The sequence below is a fragment of the Grampus griseus genome, assembly GCF_964374135.1.
Source record: "Grampus griseus genome assembly, chromosome: 7".
Classification (NCBI taxonomy): domain Eukaryota; kingdom Metazoa; phylum Chordata; class Mammalia; order Artiodactyla; family Delphinidae; genus Grampus; species Grampus griseus.
This window is the reverse complement of record NC_139001.1, coordinates 93115402-93134429: the sequence shown is the minus strand read 5'-3', so window position 1 is coordinate 93134429 and position 19028 is coordinate 93115402. Positions and strand designations below refer to the sequence as shown.

The window sequence follows — 19028 nt, the reverse complement described above, 5'->3', positions numbered from 1 at the left end:
TGTAAAGTCACCCAGTCACTGTCCTAATGTCTTCACCTAATCATAGATGGCAATGCTCCCCATTCTAAGAGCCTCTCCTTGTCCGTAAGTCCTACTTCCTAAACAAAGCCTTTCCCCATGTCACAGTCCTCAAATATCTCTCCCCATAAATAAACTATGTCCACTACAGCCTACCACATTTGCTAGTTCTTTCTGCAGGCAAGTCTTACAGCTCTACCAAGAGTTTGAGGAAATGGTCCATGACTTACTTCTTTTGTATCAGGTACAGTGGCCCATGCTGAATATAAATACAAGCTAATTGAACTGATATGGATTAGATAAGATGCTGAATGTGATTTACAGCTGCTTCTGAGAACTGTTTATAAATGCAATATAAGAAGGAAATGCACAATTAAAAAAAAAAAGACAACACCAGATTTTTAGAAATGTGATACCAGAAGAAACATTTTTCCGTTTTAGTTATTATGACTTTCTGTGAATTCCATCAACAAAGTGCTAGGTACATTTATACAAAACACTCCTTAAAAGCAAAAAATTAAAAATCCAATCCAAAAACAAAATTTCTCTGACTCATAACCTATATGAAACAAATGTGTTGGAGGTGTGGTAGTTTTAAAATGGCCCACAAATTATTTGATAATCCGCTTTTCTAGATGGAGCTTAATTCTCCTCTCCTTAAGTGTGGCTGGGCTTAGCAACTTGCTTCCCACAAATAGCCTATGGTAGAAGTGAAGGTGTCTTAACTTCTGACACTAGGTCCTGAGAAGCACTTTGCTTCCTCCTTGCTCTGCTCTCTTGGATTGCAGGCTCTGGGGGAAGCCAGCTGCTGTGTTGGGAGGACACTGAACCAGCTCAATGGAAGAGACTCATGTGGCAAGGAACTGAGGCTTCCAGCTGACAACTAGCACTAACATAAGCAGTGAGTAAGCTCCCTCATCAGTGGATTCTCCAGCCCAAGTCAAGCCTTCAGATGACTGCAGCCCCAGATGACGTCTTGGCTACAAACTCATCAAAGACTGAGCCGGAACCACCTAGCTAAGTCTCTCTCAAATTTCTGACCTATAGACTTTATGAGATAATGTTTGTTGTTTCAAGCCATGAAGTTTTGGTATAATTTGTTATGTAGCAACAGTTTAGTTTACAGGGGAATGGAGCAACATAAAATTTGACACCTACTCATTATAAGGGAGGACACTCTAAAATCCACAAAAGATTATTAACATAAAAGAATTTCAGTTCAATTTCACTGACCAAATATTTAAGTAGAAAAAAAGGTTAATTTTCAATGATTAAAAATATATACCTAGGGACTTCCCTGGTGGTCCAATGCTTAAGAATCTGCCATCCAATGCAGGGGACGCGGGTTCAATCCCTGGTCAGGGAACTAAGATCCCACGTGCCACAGTGCAACTAAGCCCGTGCACCACAACTAGAGAGCCTGGATACCACAACTACTGAGCCTGCATGCTCTAGAGCCCGTGTGCCACAACTAGAGAACCCACACACACCACAACTAGAGAGAAGCCCGTGCACTGCAATGAAGAGCCCACACACCACAATGAAAGATCCCGCGTGCCGCAACTAAGACCCAATACAGGCAAATAAATAAACAAATAAATATTTGTAAAAATCCCAATAGCTTAAAAATATATGTATATACCTAAGAGAAATACCCATAATCTTTTTTTTTTTAAAAAAGATGTTGGGGGTAGGAGTTTATTAATTAATTTATTTATTTTTGCTGTGTTGCATCTTCGTTTCTGTGCGAGGGCTTTCTCTAGTTGTGGCAAGCGGGGGCCACTCTTCATCGCGGTGCGTGGGCCTCTCACTATGGCGGCCTCTCTTGTTGCAGAGCACAGGCTCCAGACGCGCAGGCTCAGTAGTTGTGGCTCACGGGCCTAACTGCTCCGCGGCATGTGGGATCCTCCCAGACCAGGGCTCGAACCCGTGTCCCCTGCATTAGCAGGCAGATTCTCAACCACTGCGCCACCAGGGAAGCCCCAAGTACCCATAATCTTATGAATTCTTGCCATAACTCCAACTGAATGCGGAAGATAAGGATGGAAAAAACAAGGGTAAAGCATGAGGCCTGAAAATTTAGTCAAATCCTCAACACACAAGGGGATTTAATCAAGTGAGCAGCTAGTAACCAAGAGCTAAGAAAATATGAAAGAAGAAACCACAAGCTATAGGCATAGTAATATAGCCAAAAAACATCAAGAAATCTCTCTCCACCATGAAAACTAAAAAGAAAAATGAGATCAGGATATTAATCTGGCATATTAGAGTATACTTAAGTGCAGTTCTATCCTAAAGCCAGAAAAAAAGACTAAATGACCTTTTTTTTTTTTAAAAAAAAAAAACTATGGTAGAGGGCTTCCCTGGTGGCGCAGTGGTTAAGAATCCGCCTGCCAATGCAGGGGACACGGGTTTGAGCCCTGGTCCAGGAAGATCCCACATGCTGTGGAGCAACCAAGACTGTGTGCCACAACTGCTGAGCCTGCACTCTGGAGCCCGCAAGCCACAACTACTGAGCCTGTGTGCCACAACTACTGAAGCGCATGTGCCTAGAGCCCGTGCTCCGCAACAAGAGAAGCCACCGCAATGAGAAGCCTGCATGCCACAACTAGAGAAAGCCTGCGCATAGCAATGAAGACCCAATGCAGCGAAAAATAAATAAATAATAAAAATTTAAAAAAACTGGTAGAGTGACGAGGGCTTGGCTATGGCCGCCCTGCAGGCGCACAAACGGCTGTCGGGAGGCTGCTGTGTGGCGGCCGCTGAGACCTTCTCTGTCTGAGCCACAGTTCCTGAGTCTGGGGTCCCATTTCCCGGAACCTTCAGATTTAAAGTACTACATGAAAATGAAAAGAAAGGTGGTGTATGCTGCCAGCAGGCTGAGATTGGGTGCTAATGAGGAAGCCTTCATTTTAAAGGAAGATTATGAAAGAAGATGAAAATTAAGATTGCTACAGGTTTGAGAACAAGAAAGAGATATTGCTTTACAAATAAGAGAAGATATAAAACAGAGAAGAAATCAGCAACTCACTCGTTTGGCAGAAGAACTAAGGACAGAATGGGAGGAATCACAAACTCAGAAAATAAAGAACTTGGAAAAACTGTATTTGGCAAGTTTAAGAAATATGGGAGAGGGGCATCAACAAGCCAAAGAAAATGTAAGTGAGCACTTATTTGACTACCTGCCTGTGGTAGTGATACTTGTTAAAAGTAGATTACAGTTGTTAGACACTTATAAAAATGTTTTCATGGGCTTCCCTGGTGGCGCAGTGGTTGAGAGTCCGCCTCCCAATGCAGGGGACACAGGTTCATGCCCCGGTCGGGGAAGATCCCACATGCCGCGGAGCGGCTGGGCCTATAAGCCATGGCCGCTGAGCCTGCGCGTCCGGAGCCTGTGCTCCAAAACGGGAGAGGCCACAGCAGTGAGAGGCCCGCGTACCACAAAAAAAAGAAAAAAAAAAAAAAAGTTTTCATGTATAGAATTTGCTGCGGGCAGTCCGAACTTTTTTGTAAATTTAATATAATTTAAGAATTCTGCTAGGTTCATTTCCTAGTAAGAGTCATGTCAAGAATAATCTATTTCCAATGATGTTTAAGTTAACATTATTCTCTAACAAATTTATGGTTACCAAAGGGGGAAGGTGGGGGGGATAAATTAGGAAGTTGGGATTAATATATACACAGTACTATATATAAAATAGATAACCAACAATGACCTAGTGGATAGCACGGGAAACTATACTCAATATTTTGTAATAACCTATACAGGAAAACAATCTGAACAAGAATATATATATGTATATAACTGAATCACTGTGCTGTATACCTGAAACTAACACAACATTGTAAATCAACTATACTTCAATTAAAAAAACCAAACATTATTCTCTTCCAGTCCTTAACTATCTGTGTAAATAAAATAGTAACCTTCAGGAAAAAAAAAATTGTGGTAAAATATACACAACTTTTAAGTGGTCCAGTGGAATTAAGTACATTCATTATCTTTTATAACCATCACCCCTATCCATTTCTAGAACTTTTCATCATCCCAAACAGAAACTCTATCCATTAAACAACAATTCCCTATTTCCCTCCTCACCAGGTAACCTCTTTCTACTTTCTTTCTCTGTGAATTTACCTGTTTTAAGTACCTCATTTTAAGTGGAATTGTATAATATCTGTCCTTTTATAAATGACTTTTTAAAACCCCTTCTAAACCCACTAAAAAACTTTCATAACCTGACTTTTGTGTTTTAAGAAGTCACATGTTGCTGTTTTATAATCATTATTTTGATTTCAAGTTTATGCCACAAATGGATAGAACTCTTACCATGTATAGTAGGGAACAGGCTTGTACAAAGATTGTGGTATAGATTTTTATCTTGACTCATTTCAAACACTTTCTCCCACTCCTTCACAGTCATTTGGTTCTTAATGCTCTCAGCTGTCTGTTCCTCATCTCGGAGCTCTTTTCCTCCGAACTGAGGGGTGGAGAAGAAAGGAAAAAAATAGTAGTATAGAAACAGTCAAAATAATGTGAAAGAGAAGAAACATCACCACAAACGAAATATAGCCTGGGAGGTCAACTTCAGAATCTGCTGACTGTAAAGGTTTTTAAAAAAAATCTCCTAACCAGTATGGCCTAAGTTAAGATATTGAAGAGCTTGTCATTTGTCCAGTGATTTAAAAAAAACAAAAAAAGCTACCATTATTGTTTTGTATTGCTATCTAAATGAATCTAGATGCTCATGAGATGAGCCATAATAAAATGTTAATCACTCATATGAAGATGAAAATGAAGAAACAGTACATTATGTTCACCACTCATTTTCCAAACTTTTCCTCACTGCTTTCCCCTCCTGGAACAAAATCAAGCTCTGAAGAACTACAATACCTGGGGTCGATCACTCTCAGAAAGAGCAGTATACTGTACTTCCCAGATACTAAATTTTTCTACTTGTACTTTCTCGAGGAACGTGACAGAGGAACTTTAACAATTAAAAACAGAAAAACAAAAACAGAAAAACCACTATGAATAATAATAGTACCAATGCTCTTAAAGCATTGAGCTCTTATGTACAAAAATAAATAAGACTTTTCCTTAAGATCGGGAAGACAGACATGAAAAAATCTGGTTTTAAAACTAAAGAACAAATCTCAACCCAACCCTGTTTTTAACACTGAGTTTGCGGCAGCCTCAGGGGATGCCTTTCTTAAGCTCTGCCATTCTACTAAGAAGACTCACCCTGGGGTTGGTTGGTGCAACACAACAGGCAAGAAAGACCAGCCTGTATGAAAGATCCCTAACACCAAGTGCCCGGAGCCCTCGAATGCCTTCTGTCTCATATCCATCAACACCACTGACACGGTAATTAGTTTCTGCACGTGCTCCTGAAACAATGAATGATAGACTGTTTCACAGCTCAAATACTGAAGGTGCTGAGAATCAAAACTGCTCAGATAAATGAAACCTATAAATGCAAATATTTCATTTAGGCTTTGAAATTTTTCAGAACAGTAGCTTTTATAGCAAACCAATTTGTTTTTACTCTCATCATAGTTCCTTGCTCACCCTCTGATTGGTAGCCAAAAATAAGACAAGGAAGACGCAAGAAGCTAGATACTCTGCAGTTCGGGTAACTGAGAATTTGTTAAATTTGAGCCACAGATTACTGACCTGGTATGCTAAGCTTAGACACATCAGGCACAACAATCAGCGTCCCTGTAAAGTCACACTTGTCACCAGCTTGAGCTGACTCCACAGCTTCAGCCCTCAAGATCACTTCTAAACTGCGAGGGATACTCCCTCGAGGAAGCTCAGCTTGAGTCTCTTGAATACGAACCTGTAACAAAGACAAATAAATTGCCAAGGATGAGAAGAGATCTATTTCAAATGCCATGCAATCTAAATTAAATGCCACAAATATCGACATATCCTAAATTATCTTACTAGTTTGCAGACTTCTGACATGTGCCAACATTCATTTTAAAAATTCTCTACCATAAAACTTTCAATTTGGTAAGAGATTACATCTACTTAAAAACTTCAAGTTCACTTTTACTGTCATTAAACAACATGTATTTTTTTCTTTGTTCAAACTGACTTTAAATAATTGTTCTGTGTTCCATCTTCCTCTAAATTGTCAGGGAAATTTTATGAAAAATTTCACATCTTTTATACCCTCCACCTCAACACAACTGTTAACATTACTTAAGACACACATATTTTTACTGTATTATTTGAAAGAAGTTGCAAAAATCAAGATACTTCACCCCTAAATATTTTAGCACTCACCTCTTAAGAATAAAGACAGTCTCCTATGTAACCACAATACCATCAATCACACCAAGAGATTTAAATATTTAATTCCATAACGACTTCTTTATCTAGTCCATCTTCAAATTTCCCCAGTTGTCAAGAATGTCCTTTATTACAGCTGTTTTTTCCCCCCCAAACCAAGACCCAACCTAAATTCATATTTTGTACTTGGTTGTTATATCATGTTCTTTATCAAATATAAAGCATCTTTTACCCAAAGTTGTTGGTAAGAACACGTTTCCTATAAACCAAGTATCAGAATAAAACAAGAAAACTAAGTAAGGACTAAAAACTGAATTTAATATAAATTATTTATTTTAGTCTGGTACTCATTCTCCAGTGCTTGAGCTGCTGCAGCTTTTCTCTTTGCATATATCAGAGTTACTAAGCCCTGAAGAGCTTTAGCCCCTTCATTCTTACTGCTACCATCCAACTCTTGCCCAGTTACTACAACTGCCTATTAGTCTCTTGTTAAATACCACACACAGTTGTCTCATTAATCTTCCTTTAAAATTCACATCATCTGAAAACTTATCCCCTTGCTTATCAAGATAGGTCCAAGCTTCTCAATCTGAGATTTAAGGCTCCAAGTACTTCCATGCTTCATACCAAATCATCTCTCAGATGATCTCCAATTTGGTTCCTCTACTTTAATCATGATAATCCTCATTGCTATTGACAAGCATGTCCATTTTCACCTGTCCTTTTATTTATGCCTTCCTCCCTCCTAACCACCAACTCCAAGTCTTACACCAACAAGTCTCTACTTCTGCAAAAATTTTCCTAACTCTAGCTTGTAATAATAACAGTAATAATAATGGTTACTGTTTATTCTTTGACAAATACATTTTATTTGCCTGAAGGAGCTTCCAATCCAAGTTATTAATGGTTAGAACACATTTATATACTGATAATTGAAATTTGCATTACAAATTTTTAGCTTAAATCTGTAGTCACACTTGATGAACCTTGACTTACATAAAAACTGAGTTTAACATTGCCTAAGTAAGCTTATAATAATTACAAGTGCCTAGAAGTGAATTATTAGCATAGGCTGAATCTGATCTAAAAAGAAATTAATAAGCACCTTTTGAAAATCAACAAATCTCGATTTATTTGTATCCAGCAGGAATCTCCTTCTGTTGGCACAAACTGGATTTCGGCAGATGTTTGGCTGTGTGTATCTGAATTGTTGTTCTACATCCTTGATCACTGTCTGACAGTCCAAGCACAGGAAAGTTCCGCTCACAAGCTCTGGATGAACTGGGTGAGTCCGTACCACCTGCCCACTGATGCGAGTGAGCAAACCAATTCTGGATGAGTTGAGTTCTCGAATTCTGTTTAAAGACAGATATTGTATTACTAAATATTCATTTTCAAACTAAAAATTTTCACTTTTAATGAGAGGATATTCAATGATAATTTATGCTTAAAATAACAACAACAAAATAAGAGACAAGGTATTCTTTGGACTCTCCTACAAGAATAATTTAGTCAACATGCCCATTCCTGAAGTATAATGTACATGCATCCACAACAAAATACATAAATGAATAAATAAGAAAAACTAAGTAAAGGACATGAAAGAAATGCAATTACAATTATAAAACACAATGATCCCATTTTTGTTTTATATGCAAATACATTTTTTTCTTACCTACATTTCTAAATAAGCATTTTCACAGTAAAGTTATCCTTGGGAAAAATTATCATAGGAAAAATTTTTTTTCTGAACTTGAAGGTTTAGAAAACACTGTATTTCACAAACCCATTTTATATTAAATAACTTGGTAATTTTATAAGTAATTTTAGTAGTTTAAGTTTTCAAAATATCACTTCAATTTCCTCCAACAAATTTATTCTTTAAATAACTGCTAAAGAGGAAAACAGTTTAAAAGCTATGCTATTTAAGCTCTTGACAATTCATTAATTTTTGTGACTGTTCTCAGTTTTCATATTTTCTCACTAATTTTTCACCTCAACATCCCTTAAAAGGTCTCCTAAAATACTATAATCCCCAGAAATTGCTTCACTTAACATACTTCCCATCCCATTTTCCTGGAAATACATATTTTCCAAAACTAAATCTTCTGGATAACTGGATATAACTCTTTATAGACCTGGATATAACTCTTTATAGACCTAAGACTACAACCTTCTGAGCTTTCTGACAATTAAGTGATGCCTATACTATTTGGGGAATTTTTTTTTTTCAAAGAAGGGTTTCTTACTTGTGTCTGGTAGGAAGATCTTGGAATGCAACATAAAAATCCTTGGCAAGAGGGATCTCTTTACGGTCTTTGACAAAGGTTTTCAAGGCCCGACACAGGTAAGGGTAAACTCTGAAAAACAAACAAAAAGTAAATCAACTGACAACTTCAAGAGGCTTACCAAGGGCTCCTTCCCCTTATGCTTCCCAACAGCTGAAAGTAAGGAATTTCATCTGGCTACAACCAAGCTTTAGAATTTAACTCTGTGGGACACTTCTATCATCTGATCCAGGTTTAGAGCATCTTCAATCCTCTCCTATTCCACCATAAATATATCTAAGACAATAGAAACACCAAAGATAAAATGCTGTTCCTGAAAACCTATTATTTTTAAATAATCATTTAGCATGCACACAGCAGGTCACTCCTCTGTCCAAGATGACTCTACTTGAACCACCTGGGCAGTATACTACCTAGCAAGGCAGCCTCCCACTTGTCAAGGCCTACTATTTTCTTCCAGGTTTTATTCTTGATTGATAGGAAGTGGATAAGGGCAGGGAAGGAATTGGTGTACTGATTTCAGAGCAAGTTGGCAGAAACGTTTCACTTGACTGGTTAGATGGAAGTGTGCATGTTCTCTTAACTTTTAAATAGCTGAGGCAGCTTGGTTTAAGTGGTAGGATCTGGAAGTCCTCTGAAAAATCAGCTACTTTCAGGAGACAGAACTGCAGCACGGTCTGTGTATGAGGTACAGGCACAGGTGTTTCCACCATCAGCCCTGATTTTCTATTTCCCTCTCACTTGTCAGTACAACTTTTCCTGCTACATACTATCACAATAAACTCTCCTGCTTATCCCTCTAACCGTTCTTGATAGCCATATATGACTAGAAACACCGAGACAAGTTCTCCATCTCCCAGTACACCAGGTAAAAGAACAAGACTGTGACTCCTTACTCCTGGGTCTTCATTTCTCTTTCGTAACAGTCCACAGTGTTTATTTTAACCTGATTTTATTTAAACTAAGTTTTGTGTAGAAAGATATTTCTGGCTTTATATAGCAATTGAAAGCAAAACAAAAGCCTAATGTCTAATTTCTGCCAAAAAAATACCATTCAGCTTTTAAAATGTTTCAAGGGATTTTATATGATATGGGGAGGGAGAGTGGATTAAATGAATGACATAGCAATAGCACTGAAGCCTGAAACAAAGCAATCCTCTTAACACCTGGAAAAACTACATAGAAAACAAAGGTTTTCAACATTCGCATGTGAAAAACAGTCAACTCCACAAAGGCTTAAATTAGTTCAGAGCAGCACTAAAATGACCACTGGCTGTATCGAAGGGCCTCTGTGACAGCTGCCCTTTTGCCTCACAAATGAACACTTCCATTCTAAGAATAGCTGGCTTCCCAGGCTACATGTCTATTTAAAGTGAAGATTAATACACCAAACCTATAGAACTCCTCTTGAATGGTGGTGGAAAGTTGCTGGTTAAATTGCTCCAGGTCCAAAAAACTCACAACCAATGTGTTTCTCTCGGGACGAATTAACTCCTCAGCTAACTGCAAGTACTTAATTTCTCCATCGCTGTTCTGGAACCTGTAGATACATGCAAGTCAGATTAAACCTAAGAATTAGGCAGCAAAAAGAAGAATGTGAATGCCTGATAATTCAGCATATTGGTTAAAGACCATCAGTTTTAGGGTCAGACAGGCCCATTTTAGTAGTTGTATAACTTGGGGCAAGTTACTTACCTATTCTAAACCTGTCCCTCTTCTGTTTGAAAAAAAATAATAAAAAAGATTAGAACATCATCTTATCTCTTAAGATCACTGTGAAGATTAAATGAGAAAATGCCTTTAAAATGTTTTGTACAAAGCTGGGAACATAGCAAAACTACGTCTTCAGATTTAAATCTGAATTTCTTGATTTAACACTTTCCAATCTTAACTGTACACACCAACAATAAAGGAATAGTTAGTATTTGTTGATTAGAAAATATTAAATCAAGATATCCAGGTTAGGAGTTTGGTTCAAGATGGCGGAGTAGAAGGACGTGTGCTCACTCCCTCTCGTGAGAGCACCGGAATCACAACTAGCTGCTGGACAATCATCAACAGGAAGACACTGGAACTCACCAAAAAAGATATCCCACATCCAAAGACAAAGGAGAAGCTGCAATGAGGCGGTAGGAGGTGCGCAATCACAATAAAATCAAATCCCATAACCGCTGGGTGGGTGACTCACAAACTGGAGAACAATTTTACCACGGAAATCCACCCACTGGAGTGAAGGTTCTGAGCCCCATGTCAGGCTTCCCAACCTGGGGGTCCGGCAACGGGAGGAAGAATTCCCAGAGAATCAGACTTTAAAGGCTAGCGGGATTTGACTGCAGGACTTCGACAGGACTGGGGGAAACAGAGACTCCACTCCTGGAGGGCACACACAAAGTAGTGTGCACATCGGGACCCAGGGGAAGGAGCAGCGACCCCATAGGAGACTGAACCAGACCTACCTGCTAGTGTTGGAGGGTCTCTGGCAGAGGCAGGGGGTGGCTATGGTTCACTGCGAGGACAAGGACACTGGCAGCAGAAGTTCTGGGAAGTAGACACCTCCTGGTGTCGCCCACCAAAGAGCCTGTAGGCTCCAGTGCTGGGTCGCCTCAGGCCAAACAACCAACAGGGAGGACACTCAGCCTCACCCATCAGCAGACAAGTGGATTAAAGTGTTACTAAGCTCTGCCCACCAGAGCAACAGCCAGCTCTACCCACCCCATCAGGAAGCTTGCACAAGCCTCTTAGATAGCCTCAACCACCAGAGGGCAGACAGCAGAAGCAAGAAGAGCTACAATCCTGCAGCCTATGGAACGAAAACCACATTCACAGAGAGACAGACAAAATAAAAAGGCAGAGGACTATACCAGGTGAAGGAACAAGATAAGACCGCAGAAAAACAATTAAATGAAGGGGAGATAGGTAACCTTCCAGAAAAAGAATTCAGAATAATGATAGTGAAGACGATCCAGGACCTCGGAAAAAGAATGGAGGCAAAGATTGAGAAAATGCAAGAAATGTTTAACAAAGACCTAGAAGAAGTAAAAAACAAACAGAGATGAATAATACAATAACTGAAATGAAAAATACACTAGAAGCAATCAGTAGAATAACTGAGACAGAAGAATGGATAAGTGACCTGGAAGACAGAATGGTGGAATTCACTGCTGAGGAACAGAATAAAGAAAAAAGAATGAAAAGAAATGAAGACAGCCTAAGAGACCTCTGGGACAACATTAAATGCACCAACATTTGCATTATAGGGGTCCCAGAAGGAGAAGAGAGAGAGAATCGACCTGAGAAAATATCTGAAGAGATTATAGTTGAAAACTTCCCTAACATGGGAAAGGAAATAGTCACCCAAGTCCAGGAAGCACAGAGAGTCCTAGGCAGGATAAACCCAAAGAGAAACACGCCAAGACACACAGTAATCAAACTGACAAAAATTAAAGACAAAGAAAAATTATTAAAGGCAACAAGGGAAAAACGACAAATAACATACAAGGGAACTCCCATAAGGTTAACAACTGATTTCTCAGCAGAAACTCCACAAGCCAGAAGGGAGTGGCACGATATATTTAAAGTGATGAAAGGGAAGAACCTACAACCAAGATTACTCTACCCAGCAAGGATCTCATTCAGATTCGATGGAGAAATCAAAAGCTTTATAGACACACAAAAGCTAAGAGAATTCCGCACCACCAAACCAGCTCTACAACAAATGCTAAAGGAACTTCTCTAAGTGGGAAACCCAAAAGAAAAGAACCTACAAAAACAAACGTAAAACAATTAAGAAAATGGTAATAGGAAAATACATATCGATAATTACCTTGAATGTGATTGAATTAAATGCTCCAACCAAAAGACACAGGCTTGCTTAATGGATACAAAAACAAGACCCGTATATATGCTGTCTATAAGAGATACATACAGACTGAAAGTGAGGGGATGGAAAAAGTTATTCCATGCAAATGGACATCAAAAGAAAGCTGGAGTAGCAATACTTATATCAGGTAAAATAGACTTTAAAATAAAGAATAGGGCTTCCCTGGTGGTGCAGTGGTACAGAGTCCGCCTGCCGATGCAGGGGACACGGGTTCGTGCCCCGATCCGGGAAGATCCCACATGCCGCGGAGTAGCTAGGGCCGTGAGCCATGGCCACTGAGCCTGCGCATCCGGAGCCTGTGCTCCGCAATGGAAGAGGCCACAACAGTGAGAGGCCCATGTACCGCAAAACAAACAAACAAACAAAATAAAGAATATTACAAGAGACAAGGACACTACATAATGATCAAGGGATCAATCCAAGAAGAAGATAAAACAATTATAAACTTATAGGCACCCAAAATAGGAACACCTCAATACACAAGGCAAATGCTAACAGCTATTAAAGAGGATATCAATAGTAACACAATAATAGTGGGGGACTTTATAACGCCTCTCCTACACCAATAGACAAATCATCCAGACAGAAAATTAATAAGGAAACACAAGCTTTAAATGACACAATAGACCAGATAGATTTAATTGATATTTATAGGACATTCCATCCGAAAACAGCAGATTACACTTTCTTCTCAAGTGCACACAGAACATTCTCCAGGATAGATCACATCTTGGGTCACAAACCAAACCTTGGTAAATTTAAGAAAACTGAAATCATATCAAGCATCTTTTCCAACCACAACACTATGAGATTAGAAATCAATTACAGGGGAAAAAAAAATGTAAAAAACACAAACATATGGAGGCTAAACAATATGTTACTAAATAACCAAGAGATCACTGAAGAAATCAAAGAGGACATCAAAAAATACATAGAGACAAATAACAATGAAAACATGACAATCCAAAACCTATGGGATGCAGCAAAAGCAGTTCTAAGAGGGAAGTTTATAACAATACAATCCTACCTCAAGAAACAAGAAAAATCTCAAATAAACAATCTAACCTCACACCTAAAGGAACTAGAGAAACAACAAACAAAACCCAAAGTTAGTACAAGGATAGAAATCATACAGCTCAGAGCAAAAATAAATGAAATAGAAACAAAGAAAACAACAGCAAAGATCAACTCTATGCCAATAAAATGGACAACTTGGAAGAAATGGACAAATTCTTAGAAAGGTATAACCTTCCAAGACTGAACTGGGAAGAGGCAGAAAATATGAACAGACCAATCACAAGTAATGAAATTGAAACTGTGATTAAAAATCTTCCAACAAACAAAAGTCCAGGACCAGACAGCTTCACAGGTGAATTCTACCAAAGGTTTAGAGAAGGCTAACACTCTTCCAAAAAATTACAGACAAAGGAACACTCCCAAACTCATTTTATGAGGACATCACCCTGATATCAAAACCAGACAAAGATACTACAAAAAAAAAAAATTACAGACCAATATCACTGATGAATATAGATGCAAAAATCGTCAACAAAATACTAGCAAACAGAATCCAACAACACATTAAAAGGATCATATACCATGATGAAGTGGGATTTATCCCAGGGATGCAAGGATTCAACATATGCAAATCAACCAATGTGATACACCATATTAACAAATTGAAGGATAAAAACCATATGATAATCTCAAAAGATGCATAAAAAGCTTCTGACAATATTCAACTCTCAAAAGATGCATAAAAAGCTTTTGACAAATTTCAACACCCATTTATGATAAAAACTCTCCAGAAAGTGGGCATAGAGGGATCCTACCTCAACATAATAAAGGCCATATATGACAAACCCACAGCAAACATCATTCTCAATGGTGAAAAACTGAAACCATTCCCTGTAAGATCAGGAACAAGACAAGGATGTCCACTTTCGCCACTCTTATTCAACAGTTTTGCAAGTCCTAGCCATGGCAATTACAGAAGAAAAATAAAAGGAATCCGAATTGGAAAAGAAGAAGTAAAACTGTCACCATCTGCAGATGATACTGTACATAGATAATCCTAAAGATGCCAGCAGAAAACTACTAGAGCTAATCAATGAATTTGGTAAACTTGCAGAATACAAAATTAATTCATAGAAATCTCTTGCATTCCTATACACTAACAATGAAGGATCAGAAAGAGAAATTAAGGACACAGTCCCATTCACCACTGCAACAAAAAGAATACCTAGGAATAAACCTAAGGAGACAGAAAACCTGTACTCAGAAAACCATAAGACACTGATGAAAGAAATCAAAGATGACACAAGCAGATAGAGATATATCATGTTCTTGTATTGGAAGAATCAATATTGTGAAAATGACTATACCACCCAAAGCAATCTATAGATTCAATGCAATCCCTATCAAATGACCAATGGCATTTTTTCCAGAACTAGAACAAAAAATCTTAAAATTTGTATAGAGACACAAAAGACCCCGAATAGCCAAAGCAATCTTGAGGGGAAAAAACGAATAGCCAAAGCAATCTTGAGGGGAAAAAACGGAGCTGGAGGAACCACAGCTGGAAGTCCCAGACTTCAGACTATACTACAAAGCTACAGTAACGAAGGCAACATGGTACTGGCATAAAAACAGAAATATAGATCAATGGAACAGGATAGAAAGCCCAGAGATAAACCCACGCACCTATGGTCAACTAATCTATGACAAAGGAAGCAAGGATATACAATGGAGAAAAGACAATCTCTTCAATAAATGGTGCTGGGAAAACTGGACAGCTATATGTAAAAGAATGAAATTAGCACATTCCCTAACACCATACACAAAAATAAACTAAAAATGGATTAAATACTTAAATGTAAGGCCAGACACTATAAAACTCTTAGAGGAAAACATAGTCAGAACACTCTATGACATACATCACAGCAAGATCCTTTCTGACCCACCTCCTGAAGTAATGAAAATAAAAACAAAAATAAACAAGTGGGACCTAATGAAACTTAAAAACTTCTGCACAGCAAAGGAAAGTATAAACAAGATGAAAAGACAACCCTCAGAATGGGAGAAAATATTTGCAAATGAATCAACGGACAAAGGATTACTCTCCAAAATATATAAACAGCTCATGCAGCTCAATATTAAAAAAACAAACAAGCCAATCAAAAAATGGGCAGAAGACCTAAATAGACATTTCTCCAAAGAAGACACACAGATGGCCAAGAGGCACATGAAAAGATGCTCAACATCACTAATTATTAGAGAAATACAAATCAAAACTATAATGAGGTTTCACACACTGGTCAGAATGGGCATCATCAGAAAATCTACAAATAACAAATACTGGAGAGGGTGTGGAGATAAGGGAACCCTCTTGCACTGTTGGTGGGAATGTAAACTGATACAGCCACTATGGAGGTTCCTTAAAAAACTAAAAATAGAACTACCATAGGACCCAACAATCCCACCACTGGGCATATACCCAGAGAAAACCATAATTCAAAAAGACACATGCGTCGCAATGTTCACTGCAGCACTATTTGCAACAGCCAGGTCATGGAAGCAACCTAAATGCCCATTGACAGACAAATGGATAAAGAAGATGTGGTACATATATACAATGGACTATTACTCAGCCATAAAAAGGAATGAAACTGGGTCATTTGTAGAGACGTGGATGGACCTAGAGACTGCCATACAGAGTGAAGTTAAGTTGGAAAGAGAAAAACAAATATCGTATATTAACATATATATGTGGAATCTAGAAAAATGGTACAGATGAATCATTTGCAAGGCAGAAATAGAGACACAGATGTAGAGAACAAATGTATGGACACCAAGGGGGGAAAGCGAGGGGCTGTTGTTGGTGGTGGTGATGGTGAGATGAATTGGGAGATTAGGACTGACATATATACACTAATATGTATAAAATAGATAACTAATAAGAATGTGCCATATATTAAAAAAAGTGATAAGTAATAAAAAAACTCAAAAAAACCCAACTCTATTAATGATATAAAAAAAAAGAAAGAAATACAGGTTAAAATCCAAAGATTTAATTTCTAAAGAGAAAACTGACAGATTAGCTGTTGATTTATGAACCAGAATACAAATAAATACACAGAAATGAGGTGCTTCAGCGCCTAAGACCTTCAGGAAAAAGGAAACATACACACACACAAAGTAAAGCTGGTGTGTTTTTTCCAAAAGCGTATCATACGAACATATTTGATTTTTGTTCTTCTAACATAACCATGCAGATTAGTTTTGAGAAAAAATCAATTCCTCCTTCAAATACAGCATGTTCTAACTGTTAAATACCTAAATATCTATCTGCAAAGCACTATGCCAGAGGTACCACAGGCTGGAAATGACAGCATCGTCCCTCTGCTGGGGTTGACACTCTCATAGGAGACATTTCTACTAAAAAGAGGGACAAGACATCTAAATGTTCATGACAAATGAACGAACAAAATGTAGTATACACATACAACAGAATATTATTCAACCTTAAAACAGGATATTCTGCAATGTCTCAATATGGATGAATCTTGAGGACATGGTGCTAAGTGAAATAAGCCAATTACAGAAAGACAAATATTGCATGATTCTACTAATATGAGGTATCTAAAAGTCAAATTCAGGAATTCCCTGGTGATGCAGTCGTTAGGACTCCACGCTTTCACTGCCGTGGGCCCGGGGTTCGATCCCTGGCCAGGGAACTAAGATCTCACAAGCCATTGGGAGAGGCCAAAAAAAACCCCCAAAAGTCAAATTCATAGAATCAAAGAGTGGTATGGTGGTAGGAGGAAGAGGAGAATGTGGAGGTACTACAGGCATAAAGTTTCAGTCAAGCAAGATGAATAAGCTCTAACAGATCTACTGTACAACAATAACACAGTAGTTAAAATTTTGTTAAGAAGGTAGATTTCATGTTAAGTGTTCTTTCCACTATAAAATAAAAAGGAAAAAGAAAAAGGAGGAGGTAAAAGAATGTAACAGGGGAATATAAACTAATTTTGCCTAACAGGAACATCTACAAAGGCTTCATGCATATAAAAGGTAACACTGGAATTCGGCGTTGAAAGACTTTCAAAATTTGAAAGAAAAAAAAAATGAGTGGTGGATAGATTGGCTACAGATGTTTGCAAGTATGTAGCAAAGTCAGGAAGGGTATGGGAGGAGTGTGGATAATGACAGAATGGCTGTGGAAGATCAAACTGGAAAAGGCAGCTGTGAAGAATTTGGATCTTATTCCATAAGCAATGGCAATCAAAGTTGGTATTTTGAGAGGGCGTTAACATTTTTTCCCCAACAAATACAGGGATTATTTGTCTTGTTCATCATTGTGCCCAGGAGTCAGCTGCATGGCAAACTTCAAGGAAGCAAAGGTAATTACATTATTTGTTAAAATCAAACATAACTGAGGACCTGTGTAATGTGGTGTGGTGGCTAGGGGGGATTAAGGATGGGATTTACATTCAGATGAAACGGCTGACAGGTAAATATATTACCAGAGATGACAGAAAATGGCAGCTTGGGAACATAAGGGAAGAAAGGATTGGTGCTGCCTGAAAGGTTTCTAGGGTTTAACAAATGAGGTATGATTCTTTAGCTAGGCTTTGAAGGATGAAGAGCTGTCAGGCAGAGAGTAACATTGCCAAAAGTAGGGTAATATAAGTTAAACTATGGTTTTAACTCTATCAGAATTTCACAAGACAGCAGAATTATTCACAGTGGTAAAAGTGTGGAAACAACCTACACATCCACGGATGGATGAAGAGACAAACGAAATGTGGTATAGACATACAATGATATACTATTCATCCTTCAAAAGGAAATTCTGGCGCATGCTACAGCATGGAAAACCTCAAAGACACACTATGCTAAGTGAAGTAAGCTGGTCACAAAAGGACAAATATTGTATGACTCCAAGTCTGAGGTACCTAGAGTAGTCAAGTTCACAGACAGAAAATAGAATGGTGGTTGTCAGGGGCAGGAGGGTCGGGGGGGAATGGTGAATCATTGTTTAGTGGGTGCAGAGTTTCAGTTTGGGAAGAAGAAAAGTGGTCTGGAGATGGATGTTGGTGATGGCTGTATAACAAGGTAAATGTACTTAACGCCAGTGAACTCTGTGTTTAAAAAAGGTTAAAATGGGGACTTCCCTGGTGGTCCCGTGGTTGAGACTCTCTTCCCAAAACAGGGGGCATGGGTTCGATCCCTGGTTGGGGAACTAAGATCCCATGTACCACAGGGCACGGCCAAGAAAAAAAAAAAAGGTTAAAATGGTAAAGGTTTTACCACAATAAAAAAAAAAAAAAAAAAAGAATTTCCTGCCATGTTATGAGCCTTAAAGACGTGGAAGTCATTAAGGCCCTTGAGAATAGCTAAAAGAAATTTTAAGGATGGGAAGCATTTTCGTAAGACATGTGCTAATTTTTAAAAGCTTCACTATAACTAGCGCTAACAACTTAGTGGAGTTTCTAAATATTAGTAAAACCGCATATGACTTTTTTTTTTTTAGGAC

The 19028-nt window shown here is 38.3% G+C and overlaps 1 protein-coding gene across 1 annotated transcript in view; it reads right to left on the bottom strand.

Annotated features, from left to right (window-relative positions):
• The window catches only part of MCM6 (minichromosome maintenance complex component 6), a 46032-nt gene that overhangs the window by 26003 nt on the left and 1001 nt on the right, over window positions 1–19028 (bottom strand). Inside the window, exons 2-7 of the mRNA XM_082658396.1 lie at window positions 10001–10147; window positions 8569–8679; window positions 7425–7674; window positions 5696–5861; window positions 5264–5409; window positions 4349–4499 (exon numbers count right to left, since the gene is read on the bottom strand). Coding sequence (XP_082514522.1) covers window positions 4349–4499; window positions 5264–5409; window positions 5696–5861; window positions 7425–7674; window positions 8569–8679; window positions 10001–10147 — 971 coding nt within the window. The remainder of the gene's footprint in view (window positions 1–4348; window positions 4500–5263; window positions 5410–5695; window positions 5862–7424; window positions 7675–8568; window positions 8680–10000; window positions 10148–19028) is intronic.